General features: G+C 41.4%; 1 protein-coding gene across 7 annotated transcripts in view; it reads left to right on the forward strand.

Annotated features, from left to right (window-relative positions):
• Positions 1-22,500, forward strand: part of LOC135091517 (fibrocystin-L-like) — a 136,284-nt gene that overhangs the window by 12,310 nt on the left and 101,474 nt on the right. For 6 of the 7 annotated variants that reach the window (XM_063989241.1, XM_063989237.1, XM_063989235.1 and 3 more), the window contains 12 exons: positions 1,338-1,473; positions 2,278-2,371; positions 3,348-3,511; positions 4,004-4,221; positions 13,795-13,892; positions 14,044-14,140; positions 15,223-15,402; positions 15,998-16,098; positions 16,484-16,562; positions 20,170-20,387; positions 20,973-21,124; positions 21,887-21,974. In XM_063989241.1, the coding sequence (XP_063845311.1) occupies positions 4,116-4,221; positions 13,795-13,892; positions 14,044-14,140; positions 15,223-15,402; positions 15,998-16,098; positions 16,484-16,562; positions 20,170-20,387; positions 20,973-21,124; positions 21,887-21,974 (1,119 nt within the window). In that variant the 5' untranslated portion in view covers positions 1,338-1,473; positions 2,278-2,371; positions 3,348-3,511; positions 4,004-4,115. The remainder of the gene's footprint in view (positions 1-1,337; positions 1,474-2,277; positions 2,372-3,347; positions 3,512-4,003; positions 4,222-13,794; positions 13,893-14,043; positions 14,141-15,222; positions 15,403-15,997; positions 16,099-16,483; positions 16,563-20,169; positions 20,388-20,972; positions 21,125-21,886; positions 21,975-22,500) is intronic. The other variant, XM_063989240.1, reaches the window with a different exon arrangement.

The following is a 22,500-nucleotide window of genomic DNA, read 5'->3' on the forward strand; positions in this document are numbered from 1 at the left end:
CTCTGTTATGCACTCAGCACACAAAGACGGGTCTCTGACACGGAAGCAGTAGTCATTCCAAGGAATTTCAGCAAAATACCTCCTCAGGTCCCCCCAAATAGCAGAGGCAAAATGCCAGAGGCACCTTTGCTTAGGGGGGATCCTGAGGAGGGATTGGAGCAATAGGACAAGATAAAGACATGAGATTGTGATCGGAGGAGCCCAACGGAGAAGAAAGGGTGACAGCATAAGCAGAAGGATTAGAGGTCAGGAAAAGGTCAATAATGTTGGGCATATCTCCAAGACAGTCAGGAATATGAGTAGGATGTTGCACCAATTGCTCTAGGTCATGGAGGATAGCAAAGTTGTAGGCGAGTTCACCAGGATGGTCAGTGAAGGGAGAGGAAAGCCAAAGCTGGTGGTGAACATTGAAGTCTCCAAGAATGGAGATCTCTGCAAAAGGGAAGAGGGTCAGAATGTGCTCCACTTTGGAAGTTAGGTAGTCAAAGAATTTCTTATAGTCAGAGGAGTTAGGTGAGAGGTATACAGCACAGATAAATTTAGTATGAGAGTGACTCTGTAGTCGTAGCCAGATGGTGGAAAACTCGGAAGATTCAAGAGCGTGGGCACGAGAGCAGGTTAAGTCATTGCGCACATAAGCGCAGCATCCAACTTTGGATCGAAAACGAGGATAGAGAAAGTAGGAGGCAACAGAAAAGGGGCTACTGTCAGTTGCCTCAGACACCTGAGTTTCAGTGAGGAAAAGAAGATGAGGTTTAGAAGAGGAGAGGTGGTGTTCTACAGATTGAAAATTAGGTCTTAGACCGCGAATGTTGCAGAAGTTAATGAAGAAAAAGTTGAGAGGGGTGTCAAAACGCTTAGGGTCGTCGATAGAAAGGCAGTCCGACCTGGGGACATTTATGGTCTCCTCCCCAGATGGGGACTCCGAGGCTGGTGTAGGAGTCACCATGATGATTTTAAAATTTTTTGAGTGAAGGGTGTGTGTGTTATTAGGTGCTTGTAGTTTTGTGTGGAGGAAGAGAGTTGTCTTTAGAGGGCAGGCTGTGACTGCCCCCTTGTGTTGTGAGACAAAGGGAAACGTTCAGTGAGGTCACAGCTGGGTTTAATGATAAGTTCACAGCATCCCCTGAACAGTGCTTTAGACCTCACTAGGAGTAATTATCGTTTCGGCAGGTGTCTACTGCCTCCTCCTACTCCTACTACTACTACTACTCCTGTTTCTATCACTACTACCACCACCACCACCACCACTAAAACTGTATTTATTATTTTTCTTCTTGTCTACCACCACCACCACCACCACCACCGCCACCACTAAGGCACAATCTCCCCTGCAGGCTTCAGTGAGGACCAATTCAGCTACTTCAATCCCTTACAAGGCAATCAGGTGTTCTTGGTGAATGAGGAGGAGGAGATTGAATGCAGAGTGATTACCTACCTGACCACCAAGGATAGGATTGCCTGCGCCAGTGGGTGAGTTGCTGGCTGGTGGGTCATAACATAAGATTACTGTGCTAACATGGTGAATAATGTAGTAAGAGTGTATGTACTTCTAAAGCACCATTGCCTATGTTTTTTCTCCTTCCCTACCACCACCACCACCACCAATAATAAAAACAGTACCTCTTCTTTCTCTTCTTGTCTTTTGTGTCCCTAGTAATTGTAATCTTGGCATCTACTCTCATGTTTACATTCTTTTCATTTATTTCTTCTACTGGAGAATCTTAAAAGGTAGTGGGGAGTATGGGGAGGCAGTGGGGAGTTTAGTAAGGCTGTGGGGAGTTTGAGAAGGCAATGAGGAGTTTGAGAAGGCAATGGGGAGTTTGAGAAGGCAATGGGGAGTTTGGGAAGGCAATAGGGAGTTTGGGAAAGCAGTGGGGAGTTTGGGAAGGCAATGGGGAGTTTGGGAAGGCAGTGGGGAGTTTGGGAAGGCAATGGGGAGTTTGGCAAGGCAGTGGGGAGTTTGGGAAGGCTGTGGGGAGTTTGGGAAGGCACTGGGAGTTGACTAGAGTTTTTAAGGGCAGAGAGAGAGAGAGAGAGAGAGAGAGAGAGAGAGAGAGAGAGATTGTAAATAAAGACATCCACAGAAGCTGATAAACAGGGACAACAAAGTATAAGGAGACTCCACAACAACATATCAAGTATATCCTTGAACAGCACCCAACTGCATTCACTCACTAACCAGGCTGATCTGTACTGTACTTCTGTGTATGGCAGGGAAGTGCAGTAAATATGAACCACTATTTTTTCTGTCATTCTTGTTCTCTTTCACCTCAGGCGGCGCAGTGCAGACTCCAAGGCTCCCCGAGTGTACAGCATTGTTGTGTATGTGGATGGGGTGCGTGTGCCAGACTCCTCACACACTGTACTGGTAGGTTGGGAGAGAGAGAGAGAGAGAGAGAGAGAGAGAGAGAGAGAGAGAGAGAGAGAGAGAACCTGTACATTTGTGTCACATGTATATTTTAGCTGTATAAAGTGATCAGGTCCATGTGTGTGTGTGTGTGTGTGTGTGTGTGTGTGTGTGTGTGTGTGTGTGTGTGTGTGTGTGTGTGTGTGTGTGTGTGTGTGTGTGTGTGTGTGTGTGTGTGTGTGTGTGTGTGTGTGAACCATTTACTCACCAACAATCCCTTCCAGAGACATTTTTCCTTCATTCAGATAAGCTGTAGTAATTTCATTTCATTAAGCTAAAATAAAAATAGTAAAACATGAATTAATCTCCTGCATCCATCCCTTCTTTGAACTCTAAGTGGTATGTGTCTTTTGAAAATACCATTAACTTGTATCTCTTTTTATTCAGCTTGGGGAGCTACAATAGCCAGATTTGTACACCAGCTCTCTCCTTCTCTCATCTCTTTTTCTCTCAGCATTTGTTTCCCCATTTATCTCTTCTCTTCCTCCTCTCATCCCTCTCTCTCTCTCACATCATTCTGACCTTCATTTATATTTGTCTATGCATGTTTTCTCATTTTTGTGTACACTAACTCTCATTCTTTCATCTCTTTCTCTCTCTCAGTATTCTCTTCATTTATTTCTGTTCTTGCATGCTCTCTCATTCTCCTCTCTCTCTCTCTCTCTCTCTCTCTCTCTCTCTCTCTCTCTCTCTCTCTCTCTCTCTCTCTCTCTCTCTCTCTCTCTCTCTCTCTCTCTCTCTCTCTCTCTCTCTCTCTCTCTCTCTCTCTCTCTCTCTCTCTCTCTCTCTCTCTCTCATTCATTTCAGTGCTCTATTCCCTTCTCCCATTTATTAGAGGTCATCCCCTTGCACCCACAGCATGTATTGCACTCATACACATCTCCTTTTCCCAGTTTTACACATTTCTCTCATTTGCATTGTTTCACTCTCTCCTTAGTATGGCCGGGCAAGGTCACCTAATATTGAGACAGTAGCTCCTCGTTGGTCACTGCCAGGTTCTCTTTTGGATCTTCATGGCAATTTCCACACCAGCAAACACTACAAGCTTGACTACACTGATCCTGTCTCCAGTGAAGCTAAGAGTGGGAATGTTCTTACCAAGTATGTGTTGTGTTGTGGAGTTATAGTTTAGTATTAGTCACTGTCCTTCCTTAATATGTTACTGGAATCATGAAAACACCCTTGCAAACCATAAGAACATCTGCTAAAACCTGTTAAAGTATCATTAACCTTTTTAAACCATTATTTGAATCACAAAAACATCCTTGCAAACCCTGACAACATCCACTAGAACCTGTTAAACTGTCACTAGCCTTATCAAACCACTACTTGATCATGAAAACACCCTTGAAAAGCCTGGTAACATCCATTAAAGTCTGTTAAACTATTACTGACCTTATTAAACCATTACTTGAATCATGAAAATGCCCTTGAAAACCCTGATAACATCCACTAAAACCTTTTAAACTATCACTTCAATCAGGGGAGCTCCAAACACCGTTAGAGCCAGTTAATAAAGAAAAGGCACTGAGATATTAGGGAATGCACATTTCAAGCTGTAGCCTTACCTCACATCCTTAACTCCCATAACAGGGCCTTTGTTGGAGGCGTCCCCTGTGATATAGTGGACGAGAACCTGGAGCTCTATGACACACTGACAAGGGAGAAGGTTACTTGTCGCTCCAAGGCTAAGCTGGTTGGCCCCATGAACGCCACTGTCTATGTTACTGGAAGAGGGGCATCTGAAGTGACCAAGACAGGAATGTATGTGGACTCCCAGGACAGACTGTACCAGTTCCACACGTATGCTGGTGTGTACATATAGTGTGCCTGCATATGTATGCATGTGGATCTAGTCTTACCTTATGTGATCAGTGACTTTATCCTAACTATTGGAAATAACTGTATAGGAATTAAGCTTATAATGCCCTGTGTTTTAGTAGTAGATTGTTGTGTTTTTCTTAGTTTTTACATGGTGTCCTCCAAGTTTAGGTACACACTTTGGGATATGATAGTTCAAGTAATTCTAAACTGAAAATACTCTATACACATATGCTGTGTTTTGCTTTATTTTGTGAGAAATTAATGTGTAGCTAAGTTGTGAATTGCAGGAGCCGCTTGCCTGGGTGTGCCTCTGTCTCCTTCCTTCCCTCCTTGGCTCATTACGTGGCTCATTACGTACTCGCATGGTGCTGCACAGCATTAAGTGATAGTTTTTTGTGTACAATGTATGCAGTCAAATCCTTACAGGAAATAGCAAATGACAGATTAAATTTTTTTATGTGTTTGAAGAAAATGTGCAGGTAACACAGCAATATAGTGATTATTCAGTGCTGCTTTTTAAAACATACATGGCAATTCACTGCAAATGTCATCCCCTTTGACAGTCATCATCTTGACATTTAAATGGTAAGCCTTGTCAATCAAGTGACTGCCTAAGTGCATCATTTTACTCCTGTCTTTCTTTATCTGCTCTGCTGCTTCCTCAGTGGGGTGAATCAGCTCCTCTCTGTAACATGATTTGTTCTTGTACACCAAGGATTTCATGAGTCCCCAAAGGAAAGAAATCCATTGGTGCTAGGTTAAGGGGATCTTGCTGGCCATTCCTGTGGGCCTCCATGACCTATCCATCATCAGGAAACTGATCCCAGACAAGCAGCTCCCACAACACACAACTTACATGTTAATTTCTCACAAAATAAAGCAAACAGCGTGTGTGTGTATAGAGTATTTTTGACTCAGGATTACTTGAACTATCATATCCTGAGGTATGTACCTTAATTTATGGGACACCCTGTATTGTTAGTACAAACACACACACACACACACACACACACACACACACACACACACACACACACACACACACACACACACACACACACACACACACACACACACACACACACACACACACACACACACACACACACACACTGTGCCGCCCAGCTAATTGGACACATCCACAGCAGCTCCAAGGAGTTACCAAGGTTTTGGTTGTACAGGGGAGCTGAGCTTGAGTCCTGTCTCCATAATAGGGAATTGTGTGATGTGTGAGTGCAGGGGAAGTGAAGTGTAAATTGGGAAGTGGCCGAAAAGGTGATTGTGAGAGTAGTGTACGGGTAAACATTGTCTTATCAGGGAATATCAAGAAGGAAGATGTAATTGGAAATGGCAAATATTTTTGAGGGTTTCAAGGAAGAAGACCTCAGTGTAGCTCATACAAATAAACAAATGTGGAAAATTGAAGAAAATATCAAAATACAAGAAGAAATACGTAACTTAGCAGTGATAATAAAGACATGGAAGGAAGAGAGAGAGAGAGAGGTGGGTGGTGACAATGTAAAAATGATATCCAGTGATATAATAGAGATGAAGAAGAGGAAGATGGAAAAAGAAAGGAAAACAAAGAACTGAGAGAAGAGATGATAAAAATAGTGACTTAAACAAGAAGTACTATAAAGAAATCAAGAAACTCAAGGAAGAGAACAAGGAGTTAAAGAAAGCTTTACAAGAGAGAGAGAGAGAGAGATTAAGGATGGGAAAGTGAAAGAGTAGTGACAGCAGAAGTCAAAAGTTGAAAAGAAGAGAGAGAACAACAACAAAAGGCAGATATGGAGGAGATAATAAGGCAACAGCAACAGGAACACAATAAGGACATGGAAAAGCAAGTGATTAAGATAATAAAGGAAAAAAAGTAATCTTGTGAGAGACATGGTACAGAGAAAGATGAATGTGATGGTATTTGAGGCCAAGGAGAAGAACCTACTCATGAAAATAGCTACAGAGAAAAAAAAAAAAGAGGCAAAGAGGGTTAAGGAGATTATAGCAGAAGTGGCAGAGGAAGGAGAGGAGATAGTTGAACAAATTGAAGAGGTTTACAGGATTGGAAAGTACAACAAAAATGGAACAAGACCAATGAAAATAAGATTCATGTCACAAACAGCAGCAAAACACGTCTTGCAAAGAACAGGAAAATTGGTAAAAGTAGAAGAAATGAAGGAAATGTGGATAAAAATGAGACATGAACAAAGGAGAGAGAAGTAAACTGAAAGAGTTGAGAGTAGAGGCCCAGTCAAAAAACAAGGAGAGAACACAAGAACAAGCGAGGAGATTCATTTGGAAAGTTCTGGACATGAAAGTGAGGAAATGGTGCCACAAAGATGCCACACAAGATCACCAAGCAGAAGTTTAAAGATTATGTATACTAATATAGATGGTTTGGTGTTGAGCCTATTGGAACTTAAAGACTACCTAAAGAACAATAATCAGATGTGGTGTGTTTAATGGAAAACAAACTAAAAGAGGAAATAGAGTTGGGATTTGCAAAGGAAGGTTATAGTGCATGGAGGAGAGACAGAAAAGGAAAGGGAGAAGGAGGAGCAATGATATTGGTAAAAGAGGATATTGTTATTGAGGAAGTTGAATATGGTGATGAAATGGCAGAAACTTTGAGTGTTGTGATTAGGATCAAATGAAGTAAAAAAAAGGAAAGTTACTGTGATGTACATACCACCGAAAACTAATGCATGGGAGACCAATAGATATAAAACTATAAAACTAGAAACAAGAAATAGCATAGAGGAAATGATAAGAAAAAGTAACAAAGTGCTCTTAGTAGGCAGCTTCAACACTAAAGGAATTAAACTGGAGGAGATGGAAGTGAAAGAAAATGTCAGGTCATGGAGTGAAGAACTTATTTTTTATATATTTACTTATTTATTTATTTTTTATGTAGGAGGGACACCAGCCAAGGGCAACAAAAATCCAATAAAAGAAAAGCCCACTGAGATGCCAGTCCCCAAATATGGTCAGAAGTGGTAGTCAAGAATTGAAGGATAGGTGTCTTGAAACCTCCCTCTTGAAGGAGTTCAAGTCATAGGAAGGTGGAAATACAGAAGCAGGCAGGAAGTTCCAGAGTTTATCAGAGAAAGGGATGAATGACTGACTGACTCTACTGCAGTAGAGAGGTGGACAGAGTAGGGGTGAGAGAAAGAAGAGAGTCTTGTGCAGCGAGGCCATGGTAGGAGGGAGACATGCAGTTAGAGAAGAAAGAGAAGTTATCAGAAGAGCAGTTAGCATGAAAATAGTGATAGAAGATAACAAGAGATGCAACATTGCAGCACTGAGAGACTGAAGACAGTTAGTTACAGGAGAGATGATGAGATGAAGAGCTTTTGATTCTACCCTGTCTAGAAGAGTGGTATGAGTGGAACCCTCCCAGACATGTGAAATATACTCCATACACAGACAGATAAGGCCCTTCCACAGAGTTAGCAGCTGGGGGGGGTGAGAAAAACTGGCAGAGATGTCTCAGAACACTTAACTTCATAAAAGATGTTTTAGCTAGAGATGAGATGTGAAGTTTCCAGTTTAGATTATAAGTAAAGGACAGACCGAGGATGTTCAGTGTTCTATAGAAGAGGGGAACAGTTGAGTGTCAATGAAGAAGAGGGGATAGTTGTCTGGAATGTTGTGTTGAGTTGATAGATGGAGGAATTAAGTTTTTGAGGTATTGAACAATACCAAGTTTGCTCTGCCCCAATCAAAAATTCTAGACATCAGAAGTCAGGTGTTCTGTGGCATCCCTCTGTTAACTGTTTGCTTTCTGAAGGGTTGGACGTCTACAAAAAGATGTAAAAAAGTGCAGGGTGGTATCATCAACATACCATGCATACCATGATGGTCAATACAATCAGACAGTGGGTGAATGAACCTACAAGATACAGAGAAGAACCATCACAGCTGGACCTTAGTGTTTACAAAAATCCCAGAAAGTAGACCAAGTATTCATTGAGTCCACTGGAAAGAAGTGATCATGTGACAATAGAAATAGTACCATAGGAGGAAAAAGTGCTGCACAGGAATGAACGATTTAGAAATGGGAGACAGAACTATGCTAAGGCAAACTTTGCAGAACCTAATAAAATTTATGGAAAAAAGAACTGGAAAGAGCTATTTAAAGGTAAAGTAGTGCAAGAAAAATATGAGATACATTTGAGCAAGTATAGAGACAGGGTGCAACAGTTTGTGCCAAGTTATAAAGTGAAAATTTGGAAGCATGAATGGTATAATGGCAGGTGAGTAGAAGCAAAAAAGAAAAAGGACAGGGCATGGAGGAAAATTATGAGAAAACTGAACACAAATGCTAGGGGAGAATACAGAAAGGCAAGGAATGAATATGGTATAATAAGAAGAAAAGAAGGAAGAAATTTTGAAAGTGAGGTAATAAGAAAATGCAAGGAAGAGCCCAAACTCTTCTACAGCTACATAAATGGGAAAACGAAACAGGGATGACATAAACAAATTAAGAAGAGAAGGAAGAATTTATGAAACTACTGAGTTGAGTGACCTAGTGAATGAGAGTTTTCAATCTGCATTTACAAAGGAAACTGATTTTATGACATTGAAAGTAGTATCACAGAATGAGGGAATACAGGAGATACAAGTAAAGAGACAAGAAATCAAGAAAATGCTGGAAGAGCTGGATTTTAGAAAAGCTATGTGATGAGATCAAGTAACAATCAAGTAACGATCAACTAACGATAATTACTCCCAGTGAGGTGTGCAGCACTGTTCAGGGGGTGCTGTGAACTTATCATTAAACCCAGCTGTGACCTCACTGAACATTTCCCTTTGTGTCTCACAACACAAGGGGGCAGTCACAGCCTGCCCTCTAAAGACAACTCTCTTCCTCCACACAAAACTACAAGCACCTAATAACACACATACCCTTCCCTCAAAAATTTCAAAATTATCATGACAACTCCTACACCAGCCTCAGAGTCCCCATCTGGGGAGGGGACCATAAATGTCCTCAGGTCGGACTGACTTTCTGTCAACGACACTAAGTGTCTTCACACCCCCCCACTCAACTTTTTCTTCATTAACTTCTGCAACATTCGCGATCTAAGATCTAATTTTCAATCTGTAGAACCCCACCTCTCCTCTTCTAATCCTCATATTCTTTTCCTCACTGAAACTCAGGTGTCTGAGGCAACTGACAGTAGCCCCTTTTCTGTTCCCTCCTACTTTCTCTATCCTCATTTTCGATCCAAAGCTGGATGTTGTATTTATGTGCGCAATGACTTAACCTGCTCTCGTGCCCACACTCTTGAATCTTCCAAGTTTTCCACCATCTGGCTACGACTACAGAGTCACTCTCAAACTAAATTTGTCTGTGCTTTATACCTTTCACCTAACTCCTCTGACTATAAGAAATTCTTTGACTACTTAACTTCCAAAGTGAAGCACATTCTGACCCTCTTCCCTTTTGCAGAGATCTCCATTCTTGGAGACTTCAATGTTCACCACCAGCTTTGGCTTTCCTCTTCCTTCACTGACCATCCTGGTGAACTAGCCTACAGTTTTGCTATCCTCCATGACCTAGAGCAATTGGTGCAGCACCCTACTCGTACTCCTGACCGTCTTGGAGATATGCCCAACATTCTTGACCTTTTCCTGACCTCTAATCCTTCTGCTTATACTATCACCCTTTCTTCTCCATTGGACTCCTCCGATCACAATCTCATATCTGTATCTTGTCCTATTGCTCCAATCCCACCTCAGGATCCCCCTAAGCGAAGGTGCCTCTGGCATTTTGCCTCTGCTAGTTGGGGGGACCTGAGGAGGTATTTTGCTGATTTTCCTTTGAAAGACTACTGCTTCCATGTCAGAGACCTGTCTTTGTGTGCTGAGCACATAACGGAGGTGATAGCGTCTGGCATGGAGGCGTACATTCCTCACTCTTTTTCTCGACCTAAACCTTCCAAACCTTGGTTTAACACAGCTTGTTCTCGTGTTATACATGATAGAGAGGTGGCCCACAAAAGGTACTTAAGCCTTCCATCACCAGAATCTCATGCACTTTATATTTCTGCCCAGAACCATGCCAAGTTTGTTCTCCAACCAGCCAAAAATTCCTTCATTAACAGAAAGTGTCAAAACCTTTCAAGATCTAACTCCCTTCGTGACTTCTGGCATCTAGCCAAAAATATCTCCAATAACTTTGCTTCTTCTTCCTTCCCTCCTTTATTTCAACCAAAGGGCACCACTGCTATCACATCTGTTTCTAAAGCTGAACTCTTTGCCCAAACCTTTGCTAAAAACTCTACCTTGGACGATTCAAGACTTGTTGTTCCTTCCTCTCCTCCACCCTCTGACTTCTTCATGCTACCTATTAAAATTCTTTGCAATGATGTTTTCCATGCCCTTGCTGGCCTAAACCCTTGGAAGGCTTATGGACCTGATGGGATCCCTCCTATTGTTCTCCGAAACTGTGCCTCCGTGCTTGCACCTTGCCTAGTCAAACTCTTTCAGCTCTGTCTGTCAACATCTACCTTTCCTTCTTGCTGGAAATTTGCCTACATTCAGCCTGTTCCTAAAAAGGGTGACTGTTCCAATCCCTCAAACTACCGTCCTATTGCTTTAATTTCCTGCTTATCTAAAGTTTTTGAATCTATCCTCAACAGGAAGATTCTTAAACATCTATCACTTCACAACCTTCCAAACTACCCTCCTATGGCTTCTCTCCTTCTCTCTGTAACTTCATCTCAAGTTTTCTTTCTGACTGTTCTATTGCTTCTGTGGTAGACAGTCACTGTTCTCCTAAATCTATTAACAGTGGTGTTCCTCAGAGTTCTGTCCTGCCACCCACTCTCTTATTATTCATTAATGATCTTCTAAATCAAACTTCTTGTCCTATCCACTCCTACGCTGATGATACCACCCTGCACTTTTCCGTGTCTTTTCATAGACATCCAACCCTTCAAGAGGTAAACATTTCATGCAGGGGAGCCACAGAACGCTTGTCTTCTGAGCTTTCTAAAATTTCTGATTGGGGCAGAGCAAACTTGGTATTGTTCAATGCTTTAAAAACTCAATTCCTCCATTTATCAACTCGACACAACTTTCCAGACAACTATCCCCTCTTCTTCAATGACACTCAACTGTCCCCCCTCTTCTACACTGAACATCCTCGGTCTGTCCTTTACTTATAATCTGAACTGGAAACTTCACATCTCATCTCTAGCTAAAACAGCTTCTATGAAGTTAGACATTCTGACATGTCTCTGCCAGTTTTTCTCACCCCCTTATCCGTCCATGTATAGAGTATGCTTCACATGTCTGGGGGAGTTCCACTCATACTGCTCTTCTAGACAGGGTGGAATCAAAAGCTTTTTGTCTCATCAACTCCTGTCCTCTAATTGACTGTCTTCAGCCTCTCACCGCTGCAATGTTGCATCTCTTGTTATCTTCTATCGCTATTTTCACGCTAACTGCTCCTCTGATCTTGCTAACTGCATGCCTCCCCTCCTCCTGCAGCCTTGCTGCACAAGACTTTCTTCTTTCTCTCACCCCTATTCTGTCCACCTAACACAAGAGTAAACCAGTATTCTCAATCATTCATCCCTTTCTCTGGTAAACTGGAACTCCCTGCCTGCTTCTGTATTTCCACCTTCCTATGACTTGAATTCCTTCAAGAGGGAGGTTTCAAGACACTTATCCATCAATTTTTTACTACTGCTTTGACCCTTTTATGGGACTGGCATTTCAGTGGGCATTTTTTTTTTATTGGATTTTTTTGGCCTTTGGTCAGTGCCCCTCCTACATAAAAAAAAAAAAGGATGGATATTAAAAGAATGCAGAGAACAAATGGAAGAACCCATATGGGATATAATTAACAGCTTGTTGAGAGAAGGAAAAGTACCAAGGGAATGGAAAAGAGCTAACATAGTGCCAGTATACAAAGGGGGAAATAAAATGGAACCATTAAAATACAGACCAGTGTCTTTAACAAGCTTTGTAAGCAAGCTTTGTGAAATAGTAATTAAAGACAGATGGGTGCAGTATTTAGAAGATGAAAAGATAATTACAGAAAAGCAATTTGGATTCAGGAAAGGAAGATCCTGTGTCACAAATCTACTGAGCTTCTATACAAGAGTAATACATGGAGTGCAAGAGAGGGACTGATGGGTTTGTGCGGTACACCTGGATCTCTAAAAAGCATTTGATAAAGTTCCCCACAAAAGTCTTACATGGAAATCAGAGAATGGAGGAGGGCTAAAGGGAGCAACATGGATATGGATGAAGGATTATTTACAAGGGAGGGAAGTGACAACAGTAATTAGAGACAATAATTCAAGTTGGCACAAAGTGACAAGTGGGGTACCGCAAGGACCTGTGTTGGCACCTATTATGTTTCAAATATATGTAAATGATATGACAGAGGATCTAAATAGTTATATAAACCTTTTGGTTGATGATGGAAAAATAATGGAAATAATAAAGGATGAAAATGACTGCAGGGAGTTACAAAAGGATATTGACAAGATACATGCATGAAGCCAAAGATGGAAACTAGAATTTAATGCTTTCTAGCATTAAATTCTAGTTTCCATGTGTTAGAAATAAGAAAAAGTAAAAAGAGACCTTCATGGAATTACAAAATGGGAGGAGAAATAATAACAAAAAGTAATGAAGAAAAGATTTGGGAGTAATGATTCAGGACACACTATCATCTGAAAGCCACATAAACAATATTTGGCTCTACAAACAGCTTGTTAAGACATTAGGGTGGTGTTTAACTATTTAGATAAAGAAATTATGAGGAAAATTATAGCAAGCATGATACAACCTAAATTAGAACATGCAGCAGTAGTTTAGGCTGCGCATAGAAAAAAAAAGATATACAGAAACTGGAAAGAACACAGAGGATAGCGACAAATTTGGTACCATAATTGAAAGACTTAAGCTATGAAGAAAGACTTGAAGAGATGGGATTACCAACACTACAAGAGAGAAGAGAAAGAGGAGACCTGATTACAATGTACAAATTAGTAATAGTAAACAATATAGAAAGAATAGACAGAAATTACTTGGTACTACAGATGGAGGAGGAAGAGAGACAGATGAGGCGGCATGGGAAGAAAATAAAGAAGAGTGAATCTTAGAGCAACATCAAAGAATACAGCTTCTCATATTGAACTATTGAAATCTGGAATGATTTGAAGGAAGAGGTGGTTGTGGTAAACAATGTACATATGTTTAAAGAGAAACTGCATAAATATGGTTATGGAGACAAGACAAAATGAGCTTTGGTACGTGCCCTGGACAATACAACTAGGTAGACACGCACGCACACACACACACACACACACACACACACACACACACACACACACACACACACACACACACACACACACACACACACACACAATCAGCATGAGTGTTTATGTAGATGCAAGGGACAAAAAAAAAACAACTGAAGGAGACTTGTCCATGACACCAACCCCTCACTCTAGGCAAACAGCAAAAGAAGTGTGTATGTAGTAGTGCAGTGTGGAGTGGCTAGTGGAGTGACGTGGTGTGTCTCCATGCAGGTGTGCACAATGTGAGTCCTGCCAGGGGGTCCTCTCAGGGTGGCACGCTGGTCACTATTGATGGTGTTGGCTTTGACCCATACAAGGAGCAGACCAAGGTACAGCAACAGTGGTGTTGGCTACTCCTTCACTACCCTGTGTTTCTGTATTGCAATGCCCCTGTGGGAGTGCCATGAGTAATGAGGTGTGATGTTCTTGGCTTTGACCCATACAAGAAGAGTGCTGTGAATAATGAGGTTTATGCCACAGGTGTTGGTGGGGGGTGCTCAGTGTGCCATCCAGGACATCACTGATGAGGAAATCTGGTGCCTCACTCCAGCCCAAGGGAAGACCTCGGCCGGCTCAGGTCAGTTCACTGTCTTGCTGGTCATCACTGTACAGGGAGTCCTCAGTTTACAGTGATCTCAATTTCTGCTGCTTTGGGGGTGCGATGCAGGCAGTTCTTCTCCCCCCCCCCCTTTTTTTTTTTTTACTGATTTATTTCATTATTTTTATTTACTGTATGTCCTTCATATGTTTTCTTTACAGGTACAGTAGTTATGTTTAAAAAATCTTGAGTAAGTTATTTAGGTTTTTCAAGAATGGACAGTGGTAGTTTAAAAGGCTTTAGTGTAAGTTATTTAGGTTTTTCAAGGGGGCACAGTGGTAGTTTGAAAGGTTCTAGTGTAAGTTATTTAGGTTTTTTAAGGATGGACAGTGGTAGTTTAAAAGGCTTTAGTGTAAGTTATTTAGGTTCTTCAAGGGGACACAGTGGTAGTTTGAAAGGCTCTAGTGTAAGTTATTTAGGTTTTTCATGGGGGCGGATTGCTAGTGTAAAAGGCTCTAGTGTAAGATTTTTTTTTCAAGTATTTTATAATTCTGATGGTAGATTAAGAAGGGCAGTAGTAATTTAACAGACTCTATTGGAAGTTATTGGGGTTTTTGAGGGTGTTCTGTCATGACTTACTGTAGGTACTTACTATTTAGGCTGGTTCAGACCTACACTCAAAACTAGTTTATGACATGGCATAGGAACTGAACTCCATCTTAACTCAAGGACCTCCTGTATTCTGAAATGCTGTCCATTCATTAGGGTTGTTTTCACAGGCCACAGAGAGGATTGGTCAAGTTCTCATTTTTTTTTTTTTTTACCAAATGATGCAAAATCTGTTGAAGTATTACTAGAATCATGAAAACACACATGAAAACCCTTATAACTTGTGCTGGAATCTGTTAAATTATCACTAGCCTTGTTTAACTATCAAGAAAATCACAAGTTGTCTTGAAAACCACACTGGAGCCTGCTAAACTATCACTACAATCACACACACACACACACACACACACACACACACACACACACACACACACACACACACACACACACACACACACACACACACACACACACACACACACACACACACACTTCATCCTTTCCATGTGCAGGTGAGCGCGGGTTACTTGTTGAGCTGTACCAAGGGGAATACTTTGAGTCCAACTTCCTGGAGGAGACAAGCTGGGCAGCCCTGTCTCCCTCCCATGCTGGCTACAAGGCTTTTGTCCCTCAAGATGCTGAGCTCAAGTTTCCCATTGAGGTGACCCGGGATACTGTGGGCACTCTGAAAGGTGGGACTCCTGCTTATGTGTGTTATAGTGACAGAGGGAGTGTGTGTCTGTGTTCTCTTATGACTCAATGCAAGATAAGTGATGTATTAGTTCTTCCTGATGGTATTGTGTGCATCTGAGTTAGTGTGTGTTCTCTCAGAACTCAGTGCAAGTCTTGTTTTGCCTGTAAGAAAGATAATATATTTAATCTTCATGATGATGAAGAAGAAATATAAAAGTGACACACACACACACACACACACACACACACACACACACACACACACACACACACACACACACACACACACAGACACACACACACACAGACATTCAACCATAATATTTTCAGTTCTTTTTAATGCTGAAGAAGGGATACAAAGGTAATACACAGACATACAAGCATAATATTTTTTGTTCTTTTTAATGGTGAAGAAAGAATGCAGAGGTGACACAGACATGCAACCATAATATTTTCAGTTCTTTTTAATGGTAAAGAAAGAATACAAAGGTGATGTACCGACATGCAAGCATAATATTTTTAGTTCTTTCTAATGCTTAAGAAGGAATACAAAGGTGACACTCAAACATACAACCTCATGATCTTCCTGCACAGGGTACCTACATCCACCACATGATGGGACCTACTCTCTATCAGTTCAGGTTGGTGAGCAGATGCTTGTGATGCTGGCAGCCAATGGAGATCCAGACAGCAAAGTAAGACAGACAACCACTACTTATTCCATGTCTTGATGAGTTTTTTCACATTGCTTGTCTTTATTTTGAGAAGTTTTAAGAATAAAAAATAAAAATGTAATCTTTTTTTTTCTTTGTATAAGTGATTGACATGATTTATTTTGTTGCTCATTTGCATTTTGAAAAGCTGGGAAGCTTCTGAGAAAAGTAGAAGTATAAGCTTTATTATTTTTTTTTTTTGTACGTAAATGATAGACATGATTTATTTGATTTAATCTATACATGACCTCCCTATCTGTATGTATGTGTGTGTGTGTGTATGTGTGTGTGTGTGTGTGTGTGTGTGTGTGTGTGTGTGTGTGTGTGTGTGTGTGTGTGTCTCTAGTGTTTTACTTATCTTCCACAGTTTGAAGTTATGCAGTGGCAAGAATTTGAACTGAAGAAGGGAACACCTGCCTATTTAGAGATACGGTTCCAGACTAGAGGTTGTTATTGTTACTGTTATTATCATTATTATTATTATTATTATTATTATCATTATTATTATTATTATTATGATTATTATTGTTGTTGTTGTTGTTGTTGTTGTTGTTATTCACAGAGAGAAGCATTCTGTGCCTTTGAAGTCAGTAGCATCTTTTTTTCAGCTACACCAGAATTTTTTTTTTTCATATGTAGGAAGGACACTGGCCAAGGGCAACAAAAATCCAATAAAAGAATATGCCCACTGAAGTGGGCATATTTTGCCATAAAAGGGTCAAAGCAATGGTCAGAAATTGATGAATAAGTGTCTTGAAACCTCCATCTTGAAGGAATTCAAGTCAAAGGAAGGTGGAAATACAGAAGCAGGCAGGGAGTTCCAGAGTTTACCAGAGAAAGGGATGAATGATTGAGAATAATGGTTAACTCTTGCATTAGAGAGGTGGAAAGAATAGGGGTGAGAGAAAGAAGAAAGTCTTGTGCAGCGAGGCCGCGGGAGGAGGGGAGGCATGCAGCTAGCAAGATCAGAAGAGCAGTTAGCATGAAAATAGCGGTAGAAGACAGCTAGATATGCAACATTGTGGTGGTGAGAGAGAGGCTGAAGACAGTCAGTTAGAGGAGAGGAGTTGATGAGACAAAAAGCTTTTGATTCCACCCTGTCTAGAAGAGCAGTATGAGTGGAACCCACCCAGACATGTGAAGCATACTCCATACATGGACGGATAAGGCCCTTGTACAGAGTTAGCAGCTGGGGGGGTGAGAAAAACTGGTGGAGACATTTCAGAATGCCTAACTTCATAGAAGCTGTTTTAGCTAGAGATGAGATATGAAGTTTCCAGTTAAGATTATAAGTAAAGGACAGACCGAGGATGTTCAGTGTAGAAGAGGGGGACAGTTGAGTGTCATTGAAGAAGAGGAGATAGTTGTCTGGAAGGTTGTGTCGAGTTGATAGATGGAGGAATTGAGTTTTGAAGGCATTGAACAGTACCAAGTTTGCTCTGCCCCAATCAGAAATTTTAGAAATATCAGAAGTCAAGTGTTCTGTGGCTTCCCTGCGTGAAATGTTTACCTCCTGAAGGGTTGGATGTCTATGAAAAGATGTGGAAAAGTGCAGGGTGGTATCATCAGCGTAGGAGTGGACAGGACAAGAAGTTTGGTTTAGAAGATCATTAATGAATAATAAGAAGAGAGTGGGTGACAGGACAGAATCCTGAGGAACACCACTATTAATAGATTTAGGGGAAGAACAGTGACCGTCTACCGCAGCAGCAATAGAATGGTCAGAAAGGAAATTTGAGATGAAGTTACAGAGAGAAGGATAGAAACTGTAGGAGGGTAGTTTAGATATCAAAGCTTTGTGCCAGACTCTATCAGAAGCTTTTGATATGTCCAAGGCAACAGCAAAAGTTTCACCAAAATCTCTAAAAGAGGATGACCAAGACTCAGTAAGGAAAGCCAGAAGTTCACCAGTAGAGTGGCCTTGATGGAGCCCATACTGGCAATCAGATAAAAGGTTGTGAAGTGATAGATGTTTAAGAATCTTCCTGTTGAGGATAGATTCAAAAACTTTAGATAGGCAGGAAAGTAAAGCAATAGGACGGTAGTTTAAGGGATTAGAACGGTCACCCTTTTTAAGAACAGGTTGAATGTAGGCAAACTTCCAGCAAGAAGGAAAGGTAGATGTTGACAGACAGAGCTGAAAGAGTTTGACTAGGCAAGGTGAAAGCACGGAGGCACAGTTTCGGAGAACAATAGGAGGGACCCCATCAGCTCCATAAACCTTCTGAGGGTTTACGCCAGCAAGGGCATGGAAAACATCATTGCAAAGAATTTTAATAGGTGGCATGAAGTAGTCAGAGGGTGGAGGAGAGGAAGGAACAAGCCCAGAATCGTCCAAGGTAGAGTCTCTAGCAAAGGTTTGAGTGAAGACTTCAGCTTTAGAAATAGATGTGATAGCAGTGGTGCCATCTGGTTGAAATAGAGGAGGGAAAGAAGAAGCAAAGTTATTGGAGATATTTTTGGCTAGATGCCAGAAGTCACGAGGGGAGTTAGATCTTGAAAGGTTTTGACATTTTCTGTTAATGAAGGAGTTTTTGGCTAGTTGGAGAACAGACTTGGCATGGTTCCAGGCAGAAATATAAAGTGCATGAGATTCTGGTGATGGCTTGAGTACCTTTGTGGGCCACCTCTCTATCATGTATAGCACAAGAACAAGCTGTGTTAAACCAAGGTTTAGAAGGTTTAGGACGAGAAAAAGAGTAAGGAATGTACGCCTCCATGCCAGACACTATCACCTCTGTTATGTGCTCGGCACACAAAGACGGGTCTCTGACACAGAAGCAGTAGTCATTCCAAGGAAAATCAGCAAAATACCTCCTCAGGTCCCCCCAACTAGCAGGGGCAAATTGCCAGAGGCACCTTCACTTAGGGGGATCTTGAGGAGGGACTGGAATGACAGGACAAGATAAAGATATGAGATTGTGATCGGAGGAGCTCAACGGAGAAGAAAGGGTGACAGCATGAGCAGAAGGATTAGAGGTCAGGAAAAGGTCAAGAATGTTGGGCGTATCTCAAAGACGGTCAGGAATACCAGTAGGGTGTTGCACCAATTGCTCTAGGTCATGGAGGATAGCAAAGTTGCAGGCTAGTTCACCAGGATGGTCAGTGAAGGGAGAGGAAAGCCAAAGCTGGTGGTGAACATTGAAGTCTCCAAGAATGGAAATTTCTGCAAAAGGGAAGAGGGTCAGAATGTGCTCCACTTTGGAAGTTAAGTAGTCAAAGGATTTGTTTTAGTCGGAGGAGTTAGGTGAGAGGTATACAGCACAGATAAATTTAGTTTGAGAGTGACTCTGTAGTCATAGCCAGATGGTGGAAAACAAGGAAGATTCATGAGCGTGGGCACGAGAGCAGGTTAAGTCATTGCGCACATAAACGCAGCATCCAGCTTTGGATCGAAAATGAGGATAGAGAAAGTAGGAGGGAACAGAAAACGGGCTACTGTCAGTTGCCTCAGACACCTGAGTTTCAGTGAGGAAAAGAAGATGAAGTTTAGAAGAGGAGAGGTGGTGTTCTACAGATTGAAAATTAGATCTTAGACCACGAATGTTGCAGAAGTTAATGAAGAAAAAGTTGAGGGGGGTGTCGAGACACTAAGGGTCGTCGTCAGAAAGGCAGTCCGACCTGGGGACATTTATGGTCTCCTTCCCAGATGGGGACTCCGTGGCTGGTGTAGGAGTCGCCATGATGATTTTAAAATTTTTGAGTGAAGGGTGTGTGTGTGTTATTAGGTGCTTGTAGTTTTGTGTGGAGGAAGAGAGTTGTTTTTAGAGGGCAGGCTGTGACTGCCCCCTTGTATTGTGAGACACAAAGGGAAACGTTCAGTGAGGTCACAGCTGGGTTTAATGATAAGCTCACAGTAGCCCCTGAACAGTGCTTTAGACCTCACTGGGAGTAATTATTGTTTTGGCAGGTGTCTTTCTTACATCTTTCTTACAGCTAGGAAAAAGAAATAGCCTTACAAAGTCAACTTCTTTCTCATAGCTACAAAAGAATTTATCCATACAAAGAGAAGCATTATTCCTTACATTTCAAGCCAACACATCTCTCTTACAGCTACAACAGACTTTACTCTTGCTATGAAGGACTTCCACACAAAGTTCACCAGGAGAAGCACCCCTCGGGCCGTTAACGAGAGGCAGCGAGTGACCCTGGACATCATACAGAGGTGGGAGGTGCAGCACATTGAAATACGAGGCACGTCTCCTGTCATTGGTGTGCTCTACCTGGACGGGATGACGTCGCCTGTCATTGATATTGCTGACCCTGCACAGGTGAGGGAGAGAGAGAGAGAGAGAGAGGCCACACAATTCAAACTGCATTTTCTCTGGTTAATTTTTTTATGGTGTACAGAATTAGATGAAAGAGATGAAGAGTTGGGCGTTATATCATTAACTACTACTACTTCTACTACTACTACTATTACTGCTACTACTTCTACTACTACTACTTCTACTACTACTACTACTACTACTACTACTACTACTACTACTACTACTACTACTACTACTACTACTACTACTACCACTACTACTACCACCATCACTACCACCATTACCATTACCACTACCACTACTACTACTACTTAATGATAGGTATATGAGTATGTGGTGCTTTGTCTGGACCACCTCATGTGGGATTGGCAACCAGTCATATAGATGGACAGACTATTAATCCAGCACTGCTCCTACTGTCACCAACTGCTATTACCAAAAGTCTTAGGATATCAGACACCCAAGTAAACCTAACCTTCAGCTTCATTTCCTTGCACTCACAACACTGCAAAGAAAACTTCCCTTGGAAACACCAGCTTCACATCCATCACAGGAAAAAGTACAACACCATCTCTTTCTACACAGGTTCGAGAGCAGCTGCTGGACATGACAGAGCAGAAATGCCATGTGTACCTCAGTGGGATCCAGACCATGCACTACAGAACATTTGAAGACAAGATAGGACTTCCAGGAATGCTTGGCACTGTAGTAGGGGATGTGGAACCCTTCTGTGGGAGGTAGGAGGGATGTGTGATAGTGTTTGGGAGGGAGGAGGGATGTGTGATAGTGTTTGGGAGGCAGGAGGGATGTGTGACAGTGTTTGGCAGTCAGGAGGGATGTGTGACTGTTTGGAATGTGCAGGATGGGTGTTGAAAGCTATGGGTTTGAGAGTTTGACCTCCATTGAAGTGTGAGGGTGTTGGAACTTGTTAGGGAAAGGATGAGAAGAGAATAAGAGAATAAGAGCAAGCAAGAATGGAGTGATGGAGTATGTGAGGGAAGGGATAAGGGGTTAATGAGAGAATTTGAACATGCAAGGATGGAAACAAATGAAAGATGGAGCGTTGAAGTGTGTGAGAGAGAGGATAGGAAGGGAGTAAGATTTAAACATGCATGGATGGAAATAAATGGAGGATGGAGTAGGTGAGGGAGACAAGAAGAGAGAAAGAAAATTAGAACATTCAAGGATGGAAATAGATAGAGGATAGAGTGATGGAGTGTGTGAAGAAGAGGACAAGAGGAGAATGAGAGGAATGGAGCATGGATGGAGGAAATAAAAGGACAGGAATAAACAGATGGATAAATAAATAGGGAAAGTAAAGGAGGCTTGGAAAATATGAAATTATGAGGAAATGTAGAAGAGCTTGAAAGTACTTGATAGAAGTTGATAGATTACAAGAAATAATTAGTGACATGACAGATCTGGTAATAAAAAGAAGTTGAAAATAAAGGACAATATTGATGATGTGTTGATTGTAATGCAGCACAATCTGCCACCAGGAAAGCCTTCAGGTTGTCGAGAAATGAGCCAAGAATCTTCAGGGAGGCTGCATCAAACAGTATGATCAACGCTAACACATATAGATATGTGAGTAGTAGTAGTAGTAGTAGTAGTAGTAGTAGTAGTAGTAGTAGTAGTTGTTGTTGTTGTTGTTGTTGTTGTTGTTGTTGTTGTCATCATCATTGTTCTTTACTGACAAAAACACAACTAATACAAAAGTTACAATATTATTTTTTTTTTTTTTTGTTCAGCTGAAATAGAAATTAAAATAATCTCTTGTGGATGTGTAATAGCAGAACCAAACCAGGCATAACACACACACACACACACACACACACACACACACACACACACACACACACACACACACACACACACACATATGGAGCATTCATGGCTTTAAAGATGAATATGACAAATTAACTTTAAAAGACAGAACATTACAAGGTTGACTCAATCATATAAAATTGTAATTAGTTAAGAACAACACACACACACACACACACACACACACACACACACACACACACACACACACACACACACAGTTTTTTTGTATATTCTAAGCAAGATATATACATGAGAGACACAGACAGAGAACAAAACTGCTAAC

This window comes from Scylla paramamosain, chromosome 37 (genome assembly GCF_035594125.1).
Source record: "Scylla paramamosain isolate STU-SP2022 chromosome 37, ASM3559412v1, whole genome shotgun sequence".
Lineage (NCBI taxonomy): Eukaryota > Metazoa > Arthropoda > Malacostraca > Decapoda > Portunidae > Scylla > Scylla paramamosain.